The 26,112-nt window shown below is 38.4% G+C and overlaps 1 protein-coding gene across 9 annotated transcripts in view; it reads right to left on the bottom strand.

Moving 5' to 3' along the window:
• Positions 1-26,112, bottom strand: part of NCOA2 (nuclear receptor coactivator 2) — a 190,019-nt gene that overhangs the window by 59,402 nt on the left and 104,505 nt on the right. For all 9 annotated transcript variants that reach the window (XM_055706229.1, XM_055706227.1, XM_055706226.1 and 6 more), the window contains 2 exons: positions 17,410-17,511; positions 16,373-16,545 (listed from right to left, as the gene is read on the bottom strand). In XM_055706229.1, the coding sequence (XP_055562204.1) occupies positions 16,373-16,545; positions 17,410-17,492 (256 nt within the window). In that variant the 5' untranslated portion in view covers positions 17,493-17,511. The remainder of the gene's footprint in view (positions 1-16,372; positions 16,546-17,409; positions 17,512-26,112) is intronic.

Genomic DNA, 26,112 nt, shown 5'->3' with positions numbered 1-26,112 from the left:
CAATCAATTTTTAGACCAGCTTATCCCATCCCTGTGAATAAAGTTAGCTACTATTTTAGGGAAGTGATTATGTAGTGAGGTTGCTCTTTCATCATACAGCATACATCTGTCCAGAAGCTATTAGACTCTTGAATACATTCCCACCCCCCCAAAACTATAGATCAAGTCTTACAAGAAAAACTATGCAACATCTCAGGAAGGTTTTAGGAGGTAAAACAAGGGAGAATTATGCATCTGCACTGAACTAAAATTAGAAAAGCTGCCATATGGCTCTGTGAAGCCAGCAGCACGTTCTTATTCATTAGGAAGCATTCTGCTAACATAAAAACACAAGGCCTTCCTGTGCTCTCCAAATGTGTTTATCTTTTCAACATTAATGCACGATATATCATCAGGCTGCTGAAATCTCCTGCAGTGCATATTAAAAAAGCACAGCTGCACTTTTTCTCAGCACATTTATTCACTGTGAGCAATCTAAGAGCACAGCTTTGCCCACCTCCCCAACACACAGCCCCCTTGTTAGCATGGCTCGGCTCCCCTTCGGTTGGGAAGGGCTGCGTGCCCACCCACCTGCTTGTCTGCCCAGGGCTGCCCAGCAGTGCCCTGTGCCTCCCCATGCCTGCTCCACTCATCACACACACACGGTTTAGCTTTGTATTTACTACTGTTGGTGGAAACACACTTAAATGGTAAATGACCCCAGGGCTTAAGCTAAAAGCCCTAGGAAAGCTGTAAGCTCAATTACTTGCTCAGGAGTAACAGCACTTGCAACGCTGTAACTTCTTCTCTGCCATGTTTTCAACTTCTAATTGGTACAGGTGATCTCCCAGCCCACACATAACCTGCCCCACTGTAAAGACGCATCAGTAAGACACTGGCTCTATGAAAAGCTTTGCATTCTCACAAAAACACCAAATCCAGCTAAACTTTCAGGGAGCTTTTCAAGCTTTTATTGATGTCTGGTCTTAGAAAATTCAGTAACAATAGCCAGTGTATAAAATTTTCATGGACGCTGGAAGTAAGAAAAGAATTGAAAACCCACAAAGGATTTAGGAATCGCAACAAACAGAAGTAATAACACATAAAATTAATACCAGTTTCATTTCTCTTAATAATATTGACATTTCTCCATCACTCCTCTTTTGTACAAGTCAGCATTTTTGTCACCCAATACAACTTCTGTAAGAAGTAGTACCTGAGAAATAATTGCACCCATTCAGTTAAACTGGAACAAGGACAAAAATAATGAAATTCAGCTCACCAAGAATAATATTTAACTGCTGGACAGAAAGGAGCCTAGTATCTCTGTATGTATTTTTTGCTAAATAATTTAATAGGCATTTTATTACCTTTTCCTTGGTCTCTTCTCCATTCTCATTTTGCTTGTCTTTTCTGTCATCACAAGCATGATCCTTATTTTTCTCTCATTATTACAAAACTCAACGGTCTACTTCTGGGAAGTGAGGAAGAAGACAGGCAGCAGCAGTGGAAGTGCTCCCTCCTTCCTCCCCTCGCCCCAGGGGCCAGCTGGCTCCAAGCCCTGTGAGCTGGGGTATTGCAGTGTCAGTGCTCCCGGCACACGGCTCCATTCGGAGCACTGCGGCTGAGTCTCACCCTCTAAATACACTTAAATAGCTTCTCTGAAGATTGCTAACTCTTGGATTTAACAGCGGCAACTAAAAGTGACAACATTATTTACAGATATAGCATTATTTGCAGAAATATGTACCTACTATTCTCAGATTTATCTGCTTAATGCAGTGGCCGAGGTTATTCACACCTGCGATTACCTCAGAAGGTCACTAGTTCCTGGTAAATTAAGGACTGGGGACTGAAGTAAACCCCAGAGTTACAACCCACTTGTTCCTGCTCAACGGAAGAATGAAGTGTCCTATCTGGGACCCCAAATCTTCAACGGCTCAATCTGTCCGCAGCATGCAATAAAAATACAAAACAACACAGCAAGTGAAATAATTCCCCCAACAAGATTATTTCTAGTATTTTTATTTATCAGTAAAGACACAGAAGGACAACTGCCATCCTACAATTTAAGTGAAATATAAACCAAGACTAAAAGCAACCCTGGATCCAGAAACTACTTCTAACCCCATGATTCATTTTAAACTGTGAGGCTACATCAAACTACCACATTGTGAATGGAAAGCTGGTTTTAATCTCTTGAACATGGAATTAAGCTTCCATCACGCCCATCAGCTGTTGAACCCATGGAGATGCTGCCACACGGACCTTTTCCACTAAGTTTTAAAAAAAAAAAAAGGAAAGTAATAAACTGGATGTAGTTTTACTCCTGCAGAATTTTTAGAGAGCTCTTAGCTTATTAAAATATTTGAGTACATTCAACATATGCTTTTATATGAAACGAAAGGGTGTGCTTAGCTTGCAAACTGACAAATCCAATGTGTGTATGAATATTCCTATGTTTTTAAGTGATATTCTCTTTTCTCCAAAATGACCGCTAACACTATCCTTCCAGTGTACGCTGACTGGCTAGAGAAAAAGCATAAATAAATTAATCAAAGGTGTTGTCTGCCCAGGAGAATTCCTTATCAAAAGGCTAAAATACAGGATGGTGCTGAGAATTTATAATTTTCACTGTTTTAATTTTTTTTTTTAAATGCTGGGGTTTCGGGCCTTTTTTTGCATATGCACTTCCTAGGACTGTGTAGTAACTAGTACAATCTCCAATCTCTGATGGGTTGTGGTGTACTTCAGAATATTTTGCAAGTGCCTAAAATACAGTACTTAGACAACAAAGGAGTACACATTGTAGATTAAGTACACTGGCTATCGATGCTTTACTCAAAAATACCCTCAGTTTAATCAGTCACTTATTCTATTCTGGAATCAGATAAGCAGATTCAAAATACATGTGTCTGTAGCTGTATACACAAACACATACTCAGGAAACAGTTCTGCCTCTGTTGGTACTTAGATGACTTCAAAACACTCACATAAACTACTCAAGTGTACATGATAACAAATGCCATGCATCTATCTGCACTGAGTTAGAATCTATTACATTAATATGGCTACACTTCAAAAAGAAGAGCCAAGCTAACTGACCTCTGCACTGAAATAGTAGATAGAAATATTTGGCATCACTCAGTTTAACTGAGTAATTATTTTCTTTGGTATGTACTGAATTAGGACAGAAAATTTTACCGTATGTTTTGGCATTTACAGTTTTGTAAGTGTTAGATATTTACTTAATGAGTAACCTCATCTTGTTTTGATAATTCATCTCTAAAAACAGTATTAATATGAATGTCTAAATGGTGGGAGCCTGATGTTCTTCAACATTTTGGCTGAGCTGATGTTTTCCAAGACAAGAAATAGGGCAGAATCTGATAATTTAGTCCGAAACAGGGCTCCATCACTGTCTCAGAAATAATATAATGCTTTCACAAAAGTTAACAGCTCTCCAGTTGGTTCTCTGACATGTAAAAACACAGGGAAAATTTTGAAAATAAAGATACAAGAGTTAACACTCTTTAGAGTAGAATCTGCAGATGCAGTTGCCAAGCTAATTAAACCTACAGGTTTCAAAACTTAGGGCAAAATAACATACTGGAAAGCAATATTAATCTAGCCAGACTCTGTTTCTTCAAGCCTTACTCCTATATACTGAACCAACTGTTAAAAGGAAACAGATGACTCCCTTTCTTCGCATGCCACATTGCCATGATTACAAAATATCATCTTTATTTTAGGATGCTGATGATAAATCTTTGTGACACACCAGATCATTCGCAACAGGCAAAGATCTTTTTGCTTTTAGAAATTGCCATTGACGACTGCAAAAAGTTTTCAAGAGACCTAATATGGCACACCAGAAAGAAATATGATGGATCATTGGCTCCCTGTGAGCCCACGAAAGAAAAAAAAGTTTCCATAATAAAGCATAGACCAAAATGGAGCACAGATAATTGAAGACAGCTAAGGAAGAACTGAAACAAGTTTAATTTAATGTGTCCATGCTAACATGGATAACAGGGCTCCTACTGCTTCTAATAGTCCAGATTACAGTAGATAAATCTTGTACAAAAAAGCTCTAAATCATTAAGGACAAGTAAAGTTTTCTCCCTGTAATAGCCCAGTGCTCAGAAATAGAAGCTGGGGCCCCTCTTCCTGCCAGCCTAACCCAACACCACAGGCCTCGGCCAAACATTTAAATCAATTTAGAAACAGAAATGTTCTTATTACTGCAAGGAAAGCATAAGGAAAAACAAGAGCTTCCTAAAAGAACCTGTTTATTTCTGCATGTTAGCTACTTGAAGGATTTTTTATATCCAAACCTTGCGTTTAAGATTAATTTCATATATTTCAATAGTGGCTACATTACTTCAGGTACATTATGAATACAGCATGGCTGCTGGAAGGATGGCAATGACTATTAACACGTATCATTTAGGATATTCTCTAAAATTAAAAGTTCTTTTTTCATTACCCTAGAAAAGCTTGGCTTATCTTGTTGCTAAGATTTACATCCAAAGTCACTTTTAACCTCAATTACATTAATTTGTTCTGTCACATTTTAAAATGCCTGCTAATAGAACTGATAGGTACAAATGGGCTCCTTTCAATAGACTGAACCATACTTACAACTTAATTAATTAGGGGTTATCATTTCTTGTTCTCTATTTCAAAGTCACGAAGTAGGGATCAGCACCTGGTCTCATGTAAGTCAGTATAATCCATAACCAGGAAAATAATTCAACACAAACAGTATTGCTTTCTGTATTTTCTCAATGAGCTTCATCAGTTCTCCTCTGAGAAGAAACTTTGACCGGCCTTAAAAGCAGTTCCCTTAACGGTGTACAACTAGCAGCTCACTGGAAAGGATGCTCCACCTGTGGTGGTGGGTGCTGCCGCAGCCAGCTCCACAACCTCGCTGCTCTTCCCCAGTCCCAGGCTCCTGACGCCGCACAGGCTGGGAGCGAGGTGGCCCTGTTTGACAGGTGCCACGTTGGATATGCTGGACAAATGTGGCTTTAACCAGGAAATGCTGAAGAATAAGGTCTGCCTCCAGTCATGTCCCTGCTTGACATGAAGGCTGGTAATGCAGCTCAGCTGCCCTGCCTGTGCATCAGGTCAGAAGTGACAATCCAGAACCTTTGCCTCCAGTCTGCAATTTACTTACTTGCTTGCAAAAAGGAACGTGGGTGTCTACTCCTCGCTTCACCCATTAAAGCACCAACAGGTGAGACCTTTTAAATAATAGTTGTCATTTCCACAGGATTATGGGTCCACCTCAGCCTAAACATTTAAGGATACTGAGGTTTGAGGTAAGTATCTAAATTCTAAGCCATTTAGATCTGGACTGAAGTCTTCATTAAGAAAAAAAAAACCCAAACAACCAAACAAACCACCAGCACGCCCCCCGCCCCCCCCCCCCCCCCCCCCCCCCAAAACAAACCACAAACAACAAAAACAACAAAAGAAACCAAACCCCCACCTTTGGAAAGGGTTTGCGCTGTCAAGATAAAGGATATACCCCTTGCCTGAGCTTCAAAGAAAGAACTAATGACAATGGCCACTACCATCACAGAGCTCAGGGAAAGGAAGAGTATTCTTGCACCATAACTCACAACGGACCCTGAGAAAGCCAGTATCCTCCCACAGTTGTATTTAACAAAGGTTTTATGGACTGGCTTCTCTGCCTGTATCACTGAGAAAAAAAAAAACATGGGGAAAAAAAAAAGCTTACTGGGCATCTTTACATTTTAGATTGCCAACTGAAAACACATAATTATATTTTGAACATTAAGTACAATGGCCTGACAAGCTATATTATAATGTTCAGTTAAAATCAGCATCTCTAGCAGCTAGACAGATGGTGACTCAAGTTTCAAGCTTAATAGTAATCACAATAATCCTTGATATCGATCAGTGTAACACTCAACGATTCATTAGTAAGTTTTGTCACATTCCCTAAGACTATTCCATGATTCCCTACCATAGCTCTAAGAGAAAAAACAGTATCAGAGAGACAACACTGAATGAAATAAAACTGCCACAAGTATGGTGATGCTGGTCCTAAAATTATGGCTAAAGCCACACTAGAAGGCAAGAGAGAGCATAACTGGGGAAGAAGTGAAAAACAAAATGCAGGACAATCATTAAAAAGGAGAGGAAAGAAAACAGCAAAGGTTGAAACAAAAATAAAGCCTTTCAAGGGAAAAGGGAGAAAGGAATAGGGAAATACAAAGAAAATCCATTCTACATAAAATGTTACTTTTGACAGCTAGTGACAGGGATCACTGTGTTCAGAAAAGTCGAGAGGGATACTAAGAAATAACTAAAGATAGAAAAATAAACTCAAACATTCAAATATTTCCTCCAAGCTAAGGAGGTGAAAAGTTTTATACAAAAGAAGGAAGACAGGAGCAATTTAATGTTATTAGCACAAAATATTTCAATATTTTTCCAGCAAACACCAAAACAAACAAACCAAGAAAAGCCTAAATGAGGGACCCCTGAGTCTTCCGATCTATATTTAGAATTTACAACCTTGATACCTCTTCCTCTCCTTTTTTTACATTTCCAAGTGAATCAATTGTTATATTTAAACACACTTCCTCTTCAATGTTGAACATAGGCCCAGACCTAATCTGACATAGAATAACCCGTCTCTGGAAGACATCTCCCTCAGAAGGATCATGGGAACTGCAGGTTGTTCCAAGTCTTTCTAGGAAATTGTGCCTCAGAAGAAAAAGTGCCAGTAACAGGCTAGTGCTCTTCATGCTCACACGTCTTAAGACAACAAGGGACCACTCTAACTGTCTAGCTGGATCTCTGTAATGCATGCCAAGACGTTTCACCAAGCCCCGCATCACGCCAAGAACCTCCACTGAATTACAATATAAGTTTTGAAGGACATTCAAATCTGTTCGGGAAGACTGATGGAACCTACTGATTTCTTTACTAAGTTGCTTCAAATTTCAGTTAACTTTCCACTAAGAATCTGCACCTTACACATGAGCTGGCTTTGGGCACAGATTCCAGCTGTTAGGCTGTATCCCACCTCTGTGTGTTAGAAGCCCGCTGTGGCAGGCATGCTGCATAGCTTCATTTCAAGCTGCATCAGTAAGCAAAGCAAGGTTTGCAGGGACACGCCTTTCGGCTTCAAGATGCACAGAGCCTCTGTGAATAGAGGTACCACACTGCTGCTTCTTCCAAAGGGGCACACGGATACTATTTCAGATAAGATAGCAATATCTGGAGCATCTCCAGTTATGGAGTATCTACTTTGGAAGTTTTCTACTTAATGTTACATACTTTTCTGTCTCCATCTTCTGACATTTGCTCTGATCTTTTGCAAGCTAAAGAAGAGTGGTTTGCTTTCAGAGGGAAGAGGGAGAGCCTGTGCAGACAGCAGAGTACCCATTGGCTTGTAAAATACATGTAGATGAGATGATAAAATACTTGTATATGAGACTAATGAAAGGAAAGAGAAGGCATATTTTTCTTGGCTCTCCAACCATCTGTCTGAGAACATTCACTAGGAGCTCAACAGTGTACATGACAGAGCAAGTACATATCATCTGCCACATCATTCTTCAAACTCCAGTCTATGTTTTTTTCCCCAGCTGCACACTGTGGGTTTTCATAAGAAAAACCTGAAAGCTTAAGTAATAATTGTTTTCATATCCTCAGTCATTTCATGTTCAAGGACTCCTATTTCTAACTAACTGTCCACAAGCAGAATCTTTTACAGAAGTAACAAAATGCATGACTTGGAACAGATGCAGTTATCTTGGTCCTAGTCTGAATACAGAGGAGCCTTTGATCAATACCCCTTTAATGTGCTGTGAATCCACAGGTTATCAGGATTCAAACATGGTATGAAAGGTATTGCGCTCTATAGTGACTCAACATCATACTATCACTTTTCAGGATGCAGTCTTTAAACAGAAAAGATAAAAGCTGCGTGAAAAAAGCTAGGTTCCTTATAATAGATGATCTTATTTTGACTGAAGTATCATCACCACTTTCAGTAAATTAATTTGCTATTCCATAAACTAGGCTGCACAGAGACAGTCAAGGTAATATGAAGTCTCCTTCATTTACTTGCTTTACATGCTGCTGAGATTAGTACATTTCATTCACTAATCTAAAGCACACAGCAAGCCCTGATGTTCTACATTAAGCACCTCTTACATTGCACATCTTCCAGCAGTAAGAGACTACAAACACAAACATTAAGACCTGGGTCAGCAGCCCCCAATTTTTCTTTTGCACCTCAACTCAGTATTTGCTATTGACCAGACACCTCTGAAGAACAGAGCAGCTGCTAAGAAACACCAGTCTCAAGAGCTTCGTTCATATTGTGGAGGGCTGGATGACAGCCTGTACTTCTGTATTTCCAATCTCCCCCCAAATTTAAAATGCCAAATGCATTCATGATGTTTACAGTTCATAAGAGATTACATGATAAAATACGAAAGAAACTCTGTAAAGCTTTGAAGTTTAAAGTGCTCAGTGACAGTTTAAACACAGCCTGAGAACAATACACTATCTGCAAGGAGGTAGCCTCCAAAATCCTAAATTTCAGGAAGAGATGTCTCTATCTTTCTTATACAAGACATTTCTACTACAATCCCAGAAGTACACAGACCATTCTATGGTCATTAAATACTGAAGTAACAAACCCAAAACTTCAATGAAAATATTCTTGCAAAGGATGAAGAGGGAACACTTGAGACACCCCCTAAAGCATGGTAAATACAGGAGAAGCATCTCAATCCTTTACAGCATCCCCCAACACTAGTATTATAGACCTCTTAGATCTCAACCATCTGCGCAGCTACAGAACATATAATAAACAACCATGCTCCACTAGTTTGAATTATTTTCTCTCTTGGTCATTTAGAATTTATGAAAGAAAACAAAATAAAGATCAAAGAAAAGCAAAATACAAGTAGGATGCAAAACAAGCAAGCAAGTTTTCCCATAACACCTGCCAAAAATAACTATTTCTACCTGAAAAAGACCACAGTCTTAACAGGAGTGAACACTTAGTTTCATTTCAACTTTGATCCACAACTTGGTGTCAAAGCTTTGATTTCTGGTCTAAAACTTCAAGCAAATTATCCCTAGAACTGAAGTAATCAAAGACTTCAAGCAAATTATCTCAACTGAAGTCACCCATAATTGACAGAGTTGAAGGCCACAGACAAGAGACGTGTCTTCTTATGTGACAGTCATCATTCGACACCCTGCAATGGCCAACAGTGCCAAGACAGCTGTGGGTGTTAGCCCACGGCTCAGTCATTGCTGGCACACTTGGACCTGTGTTGGAGGGAGCTCCACCAAGGATCTGTGGGGAGACAGATCCTCCCCTCCCAGTCAAATAAAAAATACTGCTCAGGCTCACCACACAACTGTACACTGTCAGGGTAAGGGAGGGCATGGAAACTCATGCCCAAGAGGAGGGAAGCAATGGTGGAACCAAGGCTTTTCAGCATCTGCCTCATTTCCCACAGGTTAGTCTGCAGCCTGCACATCCTCAGGACAACTCTACTATTGCTGTTCTTCAAAATAAATAATAAAAAAATTGACCTAAATCTCCTAATCAGATGATGAGTAAACAGTCTCATTAACTTTGGGGAACAAGGTTATATTTATTCTAAAACAGCAGACAGGGCTTTAACCATGATTAGGAAGCAAGAAGTGACACCAATCCACTAAATCCTATTAAGTGCATAGATTTTCCACCAGTTTCACAATTTTGATTACCAGTTTGATGATTATTTTTGTCTGTTTTCTTGAAGCAAGAGAATCACAGAATCACAGACAGTTTGAGTTGGAAAGGAGCTTTAAAGATCATCCAGTTCCAACCCCCCTGCCATGGGCAGGGACACCTTCCACTAGACCAGGTTGCTCAAAGCCCCATCCAGCCTGGCCTTGAACACCTCCAGGGATGGGGCATCCACAGCTTCTCTGGGAAACATGTTCCAGTGTCTCACCACCATCACCATAAAAACATTCTTCCTTATGTCCAATCTAAATCTGCCTTCTTTCAGCTTAAAACCACTGCCTCTTGTCCTGTCACTGTAGGCCTCAGTAAAGTCTCCTCTGTTTTTCTTATAAGCCCCCTTTACATACTGAAAGGCTGCTGCAATAAGGTCTCCCTGGAGCCTTCTCCTCTCCAGGCTGAACAATCCCAACTCTTTCAACAGTTTAAGCCCATATGTCATAAAGGCATCTTCAGCTACTCCTCTCATAAGTCATATTAAGAAAAGTCTAACACTGCTTCCACAGAAAACTATTAACATAGCTAAAATGCCATAACTTATGTGTAGGTAAGGCCTAAGCCAACTATTCTGCATGATACACAACTCCATTAAAATAAGCAAACCCCAGGAAATTTCCCACTTGATGGGTCTGCTGGCTAATGGACTACTTTTCTTCAGAGACAGAAAAGAAACTGATGGTATGCATTACCAGTTTAAATTAAACCAGTTTAAATTCTTCAGCAAATCAGTAGTTCTCTGGAGGCATGCAAGTAGCGAAGTCAACATAACTGGATATTTAGCCAAAAAGCTTTACAATGTACAGAGGAAGATCAAAGTCATTTTCAGTGCATCACTCTCAGCTGCAGGTAAAGGAGACAGCAAAGCAAATTCAGTAATAGATTTTTTGTAAATGTGCTGCATAAATTGCTTGACTTCACAGCACAAATTCCTCTGACACTTAATTCAGTCTTAAAATCCTATCAGGCTGAAAGTACAGCACATATAAATAATAACAGCCATACAGAACTCCTTCAAGAAAAAGGATTCAAAAATTGGCATAAATTTTAAATCTCCTGCCACCTCAAGTACAATCAACATAAAAAAAAATAATTACAGTAAAACTGACCAACTACAATATTTGCAAAACAAAACCCAACAAATAAAAACCAGCTCTGCATACGCTCTCGTCTTAATATCCTGATTTGGTAAGATATTTATGCACATAACTTTAAACCCTTAAGTAGTTCCACTGACTTAACAGGGATTACTCATCTGCTTAAAGTTAGGCAGTTGCTTAAATACCTTGTGAAATGTGAATCTAAATTCAGATCTGATAAATTCAAAGTAGCAGCAAAGTTACCCCTTGTCACAGCTTTAAGGCCACACTCTTTTCCTTTAGCAAGCAACTTTACTTACATACTGACACTGGAGGCAACAATAGACTTATCTGCTGGAGTGACTCTGATTACGAAGTAGCACTGCTACGGGGAAGCAAAACCTGGTTTTGCTATCAAATATGGAACCAGAAAAAGATACACATGATTAACAACAAGTCTTTTTAAACTCATACAGGTTCCATAGCTCTTGCATGTTTCCCTTTCCCAAGCACGTCCCCTTCTCCCAATGCTGGTTAGCTTTCACATGGCGATTCGCTCTGTCCAAGGTCTGTCTTCTTGTAAGGCTATTACGAAAACACAATTTGACAACTCCGAAGTGTACATTAATAGCTAGACTGATAATCACCACCCTGATACCCCTTCCCTGTATTACTGAAAAGCTGTTCTACAGAACACCGCACCTCTTCAGAATCCAGTGACACATGAAAGCTGGACTCTGCAGGAAAATGGAACTGAGACCTAAAATCGCATTTGGGGATCCTTTGGCACAGTACATTATATCCCTCTGGATGCCATCCTGAAAAAAAGCTACAGAAAACAGAAAGGCATGGAGACCAGGAGAGAAACAAGAGATGCAGACCTGAAGCTTAATAAAAGGTACACAGGGGACTTGAGGAAAAAAACCCCACTTCTTGTACTTGATGTCAGGACACATTCTTCAGCACTCCTACTGAAGGGGTCAGAGGTGACTGCTTAGCTAGAGAAACTGCTGAAGAAGCTTAAGGTGATCTTCAGCATCCTCTGTACCTACTGCATTACTGATATCCAGAAGAGAGTAAAAGCACAACTAGATAATGAAGAAAAGGTTTCAAAGCCTGAACCAGGAGGTGTTCAAGCAGTGAAAAGTAACAAATAGTGTCTGTTTTACAGTGTGAGTTATTTACCTGCTGAGACTTATGTTAGTATGATGAATAAAAAGAGCTTTAAACTAAAGGCAAAGGTTTAATTTTAAAATCCTGCTTAATACCAAGAAGGGCGGGTGGTGGTGGTGGGGGGGGAATCAGCTCAAGAGGGACGAAGCAGCCAAAAATAATAATGAGAAAGAAAAAAGCAAAATGCACACAGTGAGTGAGAGGAGTCAGGCAAATGACATGATTCAAGGAAAAGGACTACTGTAGCTATGAAATCAAATGAGATTGATCTGAAACAGTTCAGCTGATTGTAAGCTAGGGAAGAAGAGAATGCAGACTCCTCTCATTTGCTCTCAGAATTCTGCTGTCTTCAGATATGCAAAAACATTTGCAGCAGTACTTGCACAACTGAAATTAATCTGCCTTAAGTGCTGAAGTTGTAGTTGCAAAGGTAGGATCCTGGCATCAATCAGACACTATTTTACTAAATATATTTCTTAAGTACAATCAAATGGCTTTATAGCTTCTTGGCTGTCTGGCATACAAAAGAACATTTATCCCCAGTGGTCTTTACACTTGCTTAAAAGAAGCTTTTTTAATTAAGCATGTGTAAACTGGAACTTACTGTGCTTGTACACATTTGTGTATATTATGAACACATCTGCAACATATATGACTCCTACTCTTTCAAAGTAACTTAACACAGACTGAGAATAACAGGAGAGCTTACACTTCCATGACCATGTAACACAACCATAAGCCCACCATTTCATATCACTTTTACGTTATAAATAAAAAACTGAATGACTCTTTTCCCCAAGTGCTTGAAACACAAGTTTCAAATCCCCAGTAGAAATACCCATGTAAGATTTACATGAATACAGCTTCTATTTCATCTTCATATTAAAAATCACAATTTTTTATCTCCTCTGGACATCCACAAATCTCTATCCAATCACTGTAAGATAATATGGTAAAAATCCTCAGTAGAAACTTAAGCTTCTGTAAAGCCACTTGTCTTCCATTTTCCCAAGTACTAAAAACATTCAAACCCCAGATTAAAACTACATGCAATGGTTACATCTTCCAAGTATCTTTAATTCTTCTAATGAATTCAGTTATATGCAAGTTCTTGCAACTTGCTTTGCAAATTGTAATAAACTGAATCTCAAACATACCACAACTAAAGAATCTTGGAAGTATATACTGTGAAAAATGATATAAAGATAACAAATACAATATTGCAAATCTGTATTTGCATATAAAATAGATCAGGATAACATTATACTAACTTACATGATGGTATTGCTACAGCAATAAATCTATTACTTTTTCAGCTACCAGCCCAGCAAGCTTGACATGGGAAATGAATATCAATCTGTATTTCTTCCTTCTTCATTTTCATTCCTAGAACCTAAAATAAAGTCTCCTTGTCAAATCTCAGCAGCAGCTATAAAACTTTTTGCTTTCAGTGGCTTTAAAAGGTATTTATAACTGACCGCGTTTTTGAAAGTAATGAGACCTTAATGTGCAATTCTATTTAGAGATGAATGTTTGTGAAGAGTTTTTAGTATTTATTTCGAAAATCCAACCTCTTTACTAAAGCTTCAAAATAATAAAACTGTAAAATAAGTCTTCACTAATTTAATCTGATCTGTCTTTGAAGAAATGTAGAGCTGGCTCAGCTTGTAAAAACTGAGCCATCTTGATTTGTCCATGTTAGTGTAGAATCACTCAAGAATTTCAGGGTGTTCATTTAGTTCTCTCCTACAGGTATTTAGTGTAATGCTAAATAATCAACAAAACATCTTAAACGTAAGAAAATATGATTTTTAACCTGAGTCTCATGGCAATTTATTAAAGTATAGTATTATTCTCATGACTTTATTTTAGAAATAGATATTCTTAAGACAACGGAAGTGTTTCACCATTATGAAGGTCTTCTAACATGTCTTGCCAATGGAAAAGCAATCAAAGATTTAGAACAACCTAAAAGTTAATGCATTTAAATGATGAATATATAGAAGTGCAGGATTCCCAATCTGAGGTGATAAACTACCTGAAAAAGATGAGACTGCAATAGTAATAGCCTCATTAGGTCTTCAATGTGTTTGCCTTGCTTAGGCCAGGTTTTTTGTGGCACTCAACAGAGGTACAGGTGTATTGTACCCTTCCTGCAGTTTGAATGTTTACTGCATGTGAGACCTATTTGTTAACGAAATGCCTATTACAAAACAACACTGCATTTCAGAGTGTGCTGTCACTTGATTTTTTCTTAAAAAGAAAAGCCTTTTAAATTTACTATTACAACAAACACATGTAGCTTCTACGCAGAAATCAGTATCAAACTTTTAATTGGTTTAAAGGAATAATTTCAAGTATTCTAATCTTTGCTTCTAGATCCTGAGGTACCATCAATGCCCACCTTGAGGGTCTCATTGTTTTGCAATGGCCCCTAGAGAGTCTTAAAGTCTAGTCGGTACCAGCTATGCGTTTCATGCAAAGACCCAGACAGTTAACAGACAATCAAATTGTCCTCAGCTGAAGAACCTTATGCAACAAATCAACATTATAAAGAGTAATTTAGTATCTTTATTGCTCAAGGGTTGCAAACCACTGCTACTTGTTGAAATAAATAGTATTCATAGCATTTTAGTCTGTCTTTAGAAATGTATATTCAGTTGTTTTTGCAATAAAACTTTATGAGCTTAAAAAATTAAGTGCACATTCAGCTTTCATACACTTCTGGCCCATAAAGAACTAATAATTTATATGTAACCTGGTTTGATGAGCGTGAACATTTTATAACAATATGAAAACTGTTTTTATGATATTGGTCCTGAACAACAAAACTGTGGATTTGCCAAAGTTGCCTTAGTTAGAGCCAGATTTTCAGACTATATCTTCTCAGCCACTGAGAGAATTACCAAGTGGACTAACAGATTTTTCTCTGTGCATCCACTTCCCAGGAAAACATATTTTTTTTGGTCTTTATCCCTTCTCAGGTAAGGATAAAGAGAATGCATCTCTTGGTGTCAGCAAAACAAAAATCCAAAACTGAAAGTGAGAGAAGGAAGAAGAAAAGAAAATAAAGAAAAAAACATATCTGAAAAGCCAGCAAGGTGCAAAATGATGATGGACACTGTGCCAGGTTAAAAGGTATACTTCTAACATGGGGCACGGCAACTTCACTAGAATAGCCACTTTAAAAATTATGGCAACTTAATAGCAATAAGAAGAGAACAAGCTGAGAAATAGGTACATTCCTGAAGATTAATCAACTAGAGCCACTGTGGAGGCAGTTGACACAATTTGACACTTTCCACTTTCCATTTAGCTTTGAATAGGCTGAACTTTGAAACTGCAGATGTATTTATCCACTGGTTTTAGAAATAAAGCTGTATCTATATTATGCAACATGTAATCTCTACTTTTATAACTTCACACATATAATATGCAAAAGGAAGAATTATTTTCCCACAGAAATCACAGAATACGAAAAAAGTGAAAGATGTTAGTGTTTGAAAACCAAAGGAATCACTCTAATATAAAGAGATTGATATCCTCTCTATAAAAATAAAACTAATACTACTTGTAAGAATCTGAATCTTCCCTGAACACCTGCAGTGCTATTCATACCTGCCCAGATAGACTTGTGCTACAAAACCCACTTCCAAAAATCTAAAGTTTCTAAAAGATTTTGTTTTTTTTCTTTAAATAGGAAATAGTTCAAAAGAAAAGAAATACAAAACTAATCTTCTAGACAAAGAACAGGAAGAAAACTGTCACGTTCTCTGGTTTACATTTATAACAGGACCCTATCTAGAGATTAGAATAGTTTCAAATCTATTGTAGTTGAGGATATGATGTCATCATTTAAGAGACGTAGATAATTTAGTCCACAATATCTATTCATACCAACAAAAGCAAGCAAATGGGGGGATGCAGAATACTTTCATACCCCACTCTCCTGGATTATTCCTATTTTGCATGGATTCATCATCCATGTAAAAGTACGTAAGTAGCCTTGCCCCCCCCCCCTACCCCCCACCCCAGCCTCAAAGCCATCTGCTAGTTTAACTTTTGTAAAAGCACAAGAAATTCCAATTCCATTAGATGCACGCATCGGACTGACTGTTTTTCTCTCCCTCTTGGCAATTTCCAAATTCTCTGTGAAGCTTATTTCTAAAATATTGAACATGATACTTAACACACTCTGTTTATATACCATTACAACATTTGTCATTACTGATTAATGAAAAACCTAGGAATCTGCTAAAGAAAAGCTGAAGAGACTACTGGGTTTGCCAAAAATATAGGAATAATCAACACAGAAAATATTCAGTCGATTTATTAGTCCTCTTACCTTGTTCTTTTATCTGACGAATTTGCTTCACAGTTTCTTTCAAGATTGCACATTTGTCAGGTTTAAAGTTAAAGTTGTCAATATCATTAAAATTTGCAAAAATCAGCTCTGCGAGTTCTTCTATGTATTTATTCTCTTGCTCACGATTGCGTTTCTCAGTGCTTCTTTTAGGGCTGAAAGAGGAGATTATAAAAACATTGTATTTAATGTCAGTTTGCTTGCCTTCTGGCCAGCTCAAAGATGATGCCAAATGGTTTAAGAGTAGTTTAACAAAATGAGAGAGAACTGCCTTCTCTCACAACAAAAATATAACTTACAAGTTTTTCAGGTAGAAAGGTTTCCTTTGGAACAAGGAAAGTAGATTAAAAAAGATGTTACATATTTTTTCCCAGAAGTGTGTTTTTGTTTCAAAAGAGGTTTGGGATTTGAAATTCAAAACAGAAGATTAATTGGGGTGGGTGGGTTTTGAACATTTACAAGTATCCTTCCACATGGCATTGAGAATCCAAGGAGCATCATATAGCGACAGTGTATGAGAAAATAAAACAGCTTAAAAAGTTAAACCTAACAATCCATACTCCCTGCCTCACTGTGAAATGAGGACAGTTGTAATAAAAAATGGTGAATAAGTGGCAAATCTAAAATTTATGTTGATAATGCAACTGCTATAAAACTGAAAAATATTTTTCAAGTCCCTGATTATGATGTACAAGAGGTGGCAAAAAATCGTAGATTGCCAGAATAAGTGACTGAGGACACCTTGCAACGATTAGCCAAAAAAGATTTTTACATAGCTCCTAAATATTCACCAAAATTCTGTATATTGACACTATATTGGATTCAAAACAAACAAATAATAATATAAGAGAATAGCCCCCACCCCCCACCCCAAACCCACGACACAGAATTACTGCAGAGTAGTTTGGTACTGACTTCTCTTCACAAGAATGGTAAGTTTGTCATTTTCTACCTGCAAGAAATGTGCATGGTACATTTTTTTAAAGTCTTTCAATGCCTTCAGACATAAATGGGCTAACCTGGGTCCAAGCTGATCAGGATCCTTGCGCTTTCTTGACTCTGCTCTGGATGGGTCAGAGGTATTTTCTCCTATCCCACTCATCTTGAACACATATCAGCAACTAAAAGGAAAAAAGTGCAAGAAAGGTTTATGGCGGAGAAGTCATGAGTTCTCTGTTCATGTTTCCAAGTTTCTTGTTCCATGCTCAACTCAGTTTTTACTTGGCAAATCTATCTGAAATAAAAGTTTGTTTGAAAGGTACCAATAAAACCACTGTGTTTATGACTCGACAAATGCCTTCAGAAGAAAATTTGTGGTGGACAAGCAAAGCGCTGCCATCTCTTTGATTGTTACCAGTTATGTAAGAACAGATAAGTATGTTTTGTGCCTGGGTTGCTGAATTTTCATGGCAATTTTGCAAGGCTGAATGAGGAAAGACAAAGGAAAAGCCATAGTGTCACACAACAAGAAAAACCTAACAAAACTGAAATACATGAAACCAAACATATCCCAGCTACATGAAAAGGCAGCACATGCAGCTTTAGTGAAAATATATGCTTGCTCAAGTACATGTATAATATTGTAGAAAGTGAACATCCGTCAACACCAGAGATCACGGAGGAACTGGTAAATATTTTGTACATATCATCTAACTCGTAAGGAAAATAACTTGTCAAGCTATCATGTGTTAAAACAACACAAGCTTATTATAATTTTTGCAATGAACAGCCCATGGAAATCCTGCCCCACTCCTGGCCGTCTGTTGTCCTACGCACCGTAGGACCACATGAAACTCACCTGTCCCAGTTTACATACTCCTCAATAAGTACCAATATTCTGGAGGCAGAAATCATTATTACAAAGGGCATAGGGAGGTGATGTAAATGATCAAAAAGTTCATACAAGCCAGGGCAGCCCTAGTTCACCATCTGCCTAGTTGCTGCCAGTTTTGTAAGGACGATGGCAGGGAGATGTTACCAGCCATTTCAGAGAGCTCCTGTATTGTTTGGGATTAGCAGAAAAACAAACACGAGTGCCGTGAAGGAGGTGAGCATCTCCAGGAGGTGATTCATACCATGTTAGAATAAAAGCTGGAGCCTGTAATTGTACGATCACTTCACACTGGCATAAAATGGAAATCAGGTATCAAAACAAGAGGGTTCACCACCTCCTTCAAGTCCTTCATTTCTGCCCCACCAGTTCCCTTCCCTCTGCTGGCCCGGTCAGCCATGCATTGAACTTAATGAGGGAACTGCTGTTCTCTTCTTTCTGGCAATTCATAAAATTTAGCAGCCAGAGTATGTGTTGGCAATTGGATGTTCACACTTAGTTTTCCCAATGAACTGGCTGAATGAAGGCATTGGCAGAAACAGCCTGGAGACTAAGATCCAAGCAGTTCTGCAGGGATACTGAGAAGGCTACTTATTGAAACTTGAGGAAGCAACCAAGACTTGGAGCTGTCTCAGATTCAGAACCAAACGCCACCTAACATTTTTCTAAATCAAAAAAAGAATAAAATTTTAAAAAGGAATAAAAATTCCTTTCTTTGTACTGAAAATATAGGGTTTTAACCATTTTGAGGAGAAACTGGAGTCATTTTCCTTTTTCTAAATACTGGTCAAGCTTCATGAAAAAAGACTGGATCATGCCTGAAACATGTAACTCCCAGCTGCTCTTTGACACGGATGGTATCAGATTCTACTTGAAAACCATCTGGATTATCTTTTTCTCTATTAAGTCTATACATGTATGTACGTACTGCCAACATTTTAAGAACAATCCACTGCAAGAAGAGCAAGATGGCTCTTGTTCTGCAGCGCAGCAGAGCTGAGCTCTCGAATCACAAACTCCATCCCTCTGCACTTGCTGGGGAACTCCCAGTGACCCTGCCAGGGCACTCACAGCATCATACAAACACCGACCTTACTGCAGACTATATGAAACATCTACCGCAGCCTCCAGCATAGCCTGTGACACTGACTGTTCCTTAACAACTACGGAGCTAAGCACTTTCTTGAAAATAGGCAATTTCACAAGTATCACAAGTGGGGCTCCAAGAAAGGACTAAGATACTATTAAGAAAACTGTGACAGTAAGAGGTTTTGAGGAGACAGCAGTTCCAACGTAGCTGTCGGTGGAGAGCTGGAACTGTCCTTGAGGATCTGCTTCAATGACTAAATTTTTCACTGACCAGGATGACACAAAAATCATCAACATGACGAAAGCTGTACATTCCCAAGATCATCTGATCTCTAAGCCAGACTCAGATGGTGACCCAAAATACAGAAGAAAAATCAGGCTGGGAAAGTCCTTTGTTTCTTATGCTTCCCAAGTAATACCTGAGAAATGTGAATTGGTTAACAATTTTTCTTGAGAAAAACAAGCACAACAATTCACGAAAAGCTGTCAAATATTCAACTGTCATATTATCCCCCCACAGGAGTAAGAATTAAAGACCAAGGTAAGCATTTAGGGGGGAACACCCCCCTCCACTTCCCCTTCCTCCTCAAGAAAACAAATAGGAACAGTTATTGACAATTTTCCCACCTACTCTGTCAGGGTTACTGCAAAGGGAAGTTTATTTTTGCAGTTTCGCCAGTAGCTCCACCAATGCAAAGCTCAATTCTTCTTGCATTCACACTGATGCTGTTCTGTAGGAATTCCACTAGGTCTACATTATCAGCCTTCAGACAACACATTAAAACTAACCTTCCACCATAAACACTCATCCTTCTGTATCTAAGTGAACAAAACTGGTATTATGAAACTAGCATCCTGTTTGCTCCTTATTAAACACAGTAAATGGCTCTAAACAAATTATTTTTTTTTTTTTGCACTTATAGGCCATTATGTCTTTTTCTCAGCAGCATTATCAGTTTGTTCTTAGAATGAGTTACCTGTTTCTTTTTAGTCATCATAAAGTTTTTCTGGAAATCTGCCACCTACTAAGATGTTTGCTTTCTGCTCTCCCCTACGTCTTCATTAAAAATCACCTTTTATACCTCAAAGATCTGTATAGGCTCTGCAGCTCCTGTGTTGTTGGTGCCTGTGCTCCAGAGAAGAGTGCAAAATCCAGCGTTGGGTGCCTTGGAAAGTGGAGAGCTAGAGGGATGGTACTAAGGCAATCTAAAAATTCTCACAGGCCAAAATGAAAGTCACTCAGCAGCATCTAGTACAGAGTGTTAAAATCAAACGGATGTGCCTCCAGACCCTATCTCCCTAGAGATTCAGGGGCTGACTGGGATAGGTAAAGTTCTGCTATTCTACTCTCTTGGGACTCAGAAACTAAAATCCTCTCCCAAGTTAGAAGAAATGAGGAGGAATCCACTTTTAGAAGCTTTGGATAGATAATTTGCTGCCCTGCTCTTCCATAATGCTACGTACCAACTAAACCAGCCAGAAACCAGGTGATGGAGATTCAGCTCCCTCTTCATAGAGGGGTTTCAAGCCTGTATTTATCATCACACGGGACAGCCTCCTAGGTGGTAGGCTACCTGCTTGTCAAAACTGGATGTTTATGAAGCAAAGAGGGCAAGGTTAATTAACTGTTGCAGTGCAGTGGGTATTTTTAGGTGCGTAGCCCTTACCACTAAACTCATGGGTAAGTAGTTCAAACCTGTCTTAAGACACAAGGGACTGAGGTTTGAATCGCTCAGGCTGAGGAGGGTAGCAAACCTGTATCTCCCATTCCTCAGCAATGGCTCTAACAAGTCAAGTAGAGTCAAAGAGGTGAGCACCCTCCTAGTTTCTCCATGTCTTTTTAAAAGAAAGCAGCTATTTCATTTTTTTCCCATGAGCTAATTCACATTCAAGATCTATGCATACTACTAGATGAAGGTATCTGGAGGGTTTAGGTACCTCCACAAATTTAATGCAGCATAGCAAGGAACTAAACCCACATTTTTCAGAAGAAAGTACTTCTGGGCACATGTAGTACTAAAGAGCAGGTACCTAGGAAACTTTCAAGTGAGAAGGGGAAAACCTCATGAACTTAGATCGAATTGATAGATGAATCAGACATACAAACAAACACCTGTGAGTCAGGAACAGCTAAACTGCATATAGAGTTTTCTAGGTTCTGCCCTAACTCCCTTCATACACATTGATTTATCCATCTCAAAATCTCTTGGTTATTCATTGTTACTAATTGTTCTATAACGCACAAAAATTCATAACATTAAGTAAATTAATATTTTTAACAAGATAATATAGGAACTTTTAAAGCTGTTCTAAATATTCTTAGTCTCCTGAACCACACAGCTTCTCAAACCAGAAAATTAAACTCACAAACTTGAAGTCTGAATTTTTTCCAGGAAACATGACAATTCAGAACCAAAGCCACTGTGAGCAGAATGCCAAGTCAGAGGCTCAAAATTTTACTCCAGTAAACCTCCCCTATAGGGAAATACCTTAAATTAGAAAGCAGCATTCATCCTGCTCCTCTGATCTTTTTATACATCTCTGCAGGAACTTCCAGAAAGAAGAACGATAAAGAAATTGAACAGTTTGGTTCATTTAGTGCTTTAGAAGATATGAAAATGTAGTATCAGCTCTACCGTATGTCTTCTGAAACAAAAATCTAGAAAAAGTGGGCAAGGCTTATTTAGAGCAATACAGACTAGGAAAAGGATTAAACAAATTCAGAATTAGTAAAAACAAAACCAGCAGTAATCACTGCATTGAGGACAGAGAGACAGAGGCATTTGTTAATGAAAAAATAGCATCATGATATGTCAGATGCTGAACTAAACCAATTTTTATTTGAAAGAAAATGTCTTACAAAGCTGAATTTGCATGGGTGTCTTTCAGAACGAACTGTCATGCAAGACCAGGCACTCCCTTTTTTATTGTCTAAGTTGTCTGGGAGCTGCACTGCCTTCCAAAATACAAACATGATGCCACACTGTGGGATTAGTATTTTGCCTTCATTGGTGGTAGCAGATTTTTTTTCTCAGTATGTATTAATCCATTTGTCCTACAAAAACCCCTACAACAATAACTAAGTGCTGAACTTCTAATACAGACCCAGATGCCTCTCAAGCTTCAACTCTACTGGCCATCAATGAGAAGCAACGAAAAGATAAATACACGCACCACAGCATTTTCATACAAGGAAGGAGATAATTAGAGAAGCAGAATTAGTATTACTAGAAGTACCTAAAGAACTAATTTTAGGCTCCAACAGATGACCTGCACTAACAGGACATCTCAGGTAAGTAAATATTTTCTTTGTATTTAGACTTAAGTCTATTGTCCTGCTCTCTCAGTTTTGTTAATACAGGCCTAAGCATCCAAAATACTTGTAGACAAAAATCACTGTCTAATTTTTCCAACTGTTAAATGCAAATCAGACACTGAAAGATTAAATTAATAAACTCTTGGACAGTATATATTAGTAATTACAGTCATTGAGACCTAACCAGTTTCTACCACATGTTGGGAGACTAAAACGACAGAGCCTAAAAGAGGCTTAAATTAATTTTTTTTGTTATCAGTAATAAAACAATAGTTTCTGCTCTCATCATGACAGCACATCCTCCTTCACATTCTGCACCAGCAACAGCTCTGAATTAAGAGTACAGACAGATTTAACCTAATTATAAAGCAATAGTAAACATATTTTTACAAGACATTCATCTTTCAAAGGGAAAAAAATAAAACAATGTAAACCCAAAAATAAAACACATGGGAGAAAAAAGAAAAAAAGAGGCCCTGTGAAGAAGGAGACAGGAAAATATCTAGCACAAATCAGCTGTGTGAATTTGTAACATCTCCTCCACTCCTCAAACGCCACGAAGGAGCACAGCATGCAAAGCAAACCTTCCAGCACTGATCCTCAGCATCAGTGATTCCAGTTAATCATCCAGAGTCAATGTAGAAGAAGATAATGTGCATTTTATCTCTTATCAGGGCAGGCCATCTTCCAAACAAGGCCTGTTAAACTGTCAGATTTATTATAAGCCTAACAAATGCAGTTAAAGAATAAATGAGGATTACACCTTCAAAGCTGCTATTTCAATCTGAAAAGTAGCAAACAAAAAGAAAAGTACCATATAGCAGACAATCAGGTAGCAGTACTATACAACCACCCTTCTAGCACACCAGTACATGCATTTAGTGTAGGTACAACTGACAAATATAGAACTGATGTATTAAAGTAACTGTTTTACTGAGTATCAAACAGTAAAAATACTGTTTACTGACTAAAAACATTAGAAGTCAGTGAAAAGTTTGGCACAAATTTTCCCTAACAGTCCAACTAAAAAATATAAACAGCTCATATTCCTGTAGTTAATTATAAACTCAAACTTGCAACCATTGTAATTCACACTTTTTTCCTGTGAAGTTCTCATGACCAAAAGCTTTCGGTCTTGGTTTCATAATTACTGGTATACTCTGTGCAGTATTAATTCTGGTAGAAGTCACAGGAAAGTTGGAAGTCACATGCAGCTTCTGATTCTTCGCATTTTTTCCTGCTTATGAACTCTTTTTTTCATCAGTTCCATTTCTGAATTGGGACATATACAATATTGATACATACTGCAATCTTCAACCCTTTTGAAGAAGGCAGCAGCTGCTAGCCACTTTCCCAGGCCTCAAAAGGAAACGGCTGTCAGAGGCAGGATAAGATTCCAGATCAGAGACTGGAGCCACTGGAGACCATGGCCAAGCTTCCACTGGTGACCCACAGCAGTTCCAAAGGAAGGGCCGCTGTGACTCCCAGCACTCTTCACTGTAGCACCCGTCAGAATCCCAACCAGCTAATCAGGCCCACCCGCCCCGGCACCGCACGGCGCTTGGAAAAGCTTAGCTTTCTCGTGTCCACACTGTCTTTTGCACAGGTATTTCGACAAATCCAGAGAGACAAAGATAAGGGTTTGGAAATGATTTTTTTTAAAAAAAAAAAAAAGTGAAAGTCAAAGGAAATAAAAGGAGCACACACACACACACACAAAAAGACTGTATTGTTTGGTAAAATTAAATTAAAGCAAGAGATCCACCGCTAAAAAGTTTGACAGAAAAGGAAGTTAAAGATATATTAAACCATTCTCCTGCATCCCTGGTATACATAAAGCCACAGGTTCTACAATCAACTTACTATACCCATTCTTCATCACTGAACATGTGGAATTGGGATATATCCCAAATGAAACAATGTCAGTCTGCCAGAATCAGCAAAACATCCAATAACTTGGTTGGTGATGGTATCCTTATATTAAAAATGCAAATTAATTTATTCAAGGGTATGCTTTTTCCCTGAAACAGCACTACCACTTTCACTGTAGATGAAACTACCTAAAATCTTTGCCACCTTACAACAGTCATGCAGTGAAAACAGAGTTTTTGTGAGGAAGGTGGTGGCAGCAAGCTGAAAAATTATAGTCATCTTCAAAGGACTTGTATTAAAATCTGATGTGTACCTGTACCCTTTTCTATCTGAAAATAACACTCGTCACTTGAAATTTCATTTGAAAGGGAGCCTATTGCAGGTTAACATTAAAATAACATTTATGGTAATATGTACTAAATTCTACTTTAGTCTTGAACTCCACAAACTAGAACTAAGAAAAGGAACATAATTTACTAGCAAATGCCACTGAGCCTGTGTATAGAAGAGAACACTGGCTCCAACACCTACTACTCACATTTTTGCTCAGTCTACAAAAAGCCATAACAGACTATAAACAAATGTTTAAGCCAAAGGCTCCTTCCTCAACAATATCTTTTCCCTTACTCCTGTGTAATGGCTTTAGAGTGGTGTATTAGACAGTAAGAAGATGACATATTCCATTTGCAGCCTGAAAGCCAATAATGCTCATGAATTTTTTACCTGAAAGACACTTCAAGATGCCACTGGGAAGACTGTCTAATAAACACATTAGGCTGCAAATGGGCGGCAGCAGCTCTTTAACACATGCTATAACAATCATTTGATGGCTAACCTTAATGTTCAGTGTTACAGACTGGTATTTAATAGGACTTTCTTTAAAATCCACCTAAGCCTTGGAGGAGAAAGAAGTTTTCCTCAGCTGCTCAAACCCACAGGTTTGAGAAACCACTGTTCTGCCTGAGACTTTGCAAAAAACCCGTCCAGGCTGACCTCAGCACTGTAAGATGGCTCCCACCTTCTGTATTCCCATAGGCTAAGGCTCTTAACTGAGCCACTCGCTCAGCTGCTTACGGATTAGGCTACGTCAGCCACCTCTAATATGCCCAGGAATAGCAAGACTAGGCTTTAATAAGACAACAAAGAAAAAAGATCAGAGGAAGAAAATACCATTTTTCTTTTACAGAACATGTAACAGGTTTGCTCAATTTCTACTTTTAAAGAGGAGAAGACTTGTTTCCACCAAAACACTGTCGAATAGGAGGCAGGTGGTACTACTGCAAAAAATTTTTCAAGACTCTGTATCATAATTTCTGGTCTAGGATTCCACCTCTCTCTAGTTATGAAGAATTGTTTCTGATTCTCAGTACTCAAGGACAAAAGAAATGCAGATAAATACCACTAAAGCTCCCCTTAAAACACCAGATTAAAAACCAAAATACAATGCCAGAACATTATTGGTAGTAAACTAGTCACTCTTGCATCCTTTTGTTTATGGCAGGTAGCTAAGTTTGAAATAAAAAAAAAAAAAGACAAAGAAAAGTAATTCTAAAACTTTTAAACCTTCTAGGTTACATTTGATAAGTATCAAAACATGGCTGCAAAAAATATTAA

The sequence above is a fragment of the Falco cherrug genome, chromosome 3 (assembly GCF_023634085.1).
Source record: "Falco cherrug isolate bFalChe1 chromosome 3, bFalChe1.pri, whole genome shotgun sequence".
Taxonomy (NCBI): domain Eukaryota; kingdom Metazoa; phylum Chordata; class Aves; order Falconiformes; family Falconidae; genus Falco; species Falco cherrug.
The sequence above is the reverse complement of the archived record's forward strand: the minus strand, read 5'-3'. Positions and strand labels throughout refer to the sequence as shown.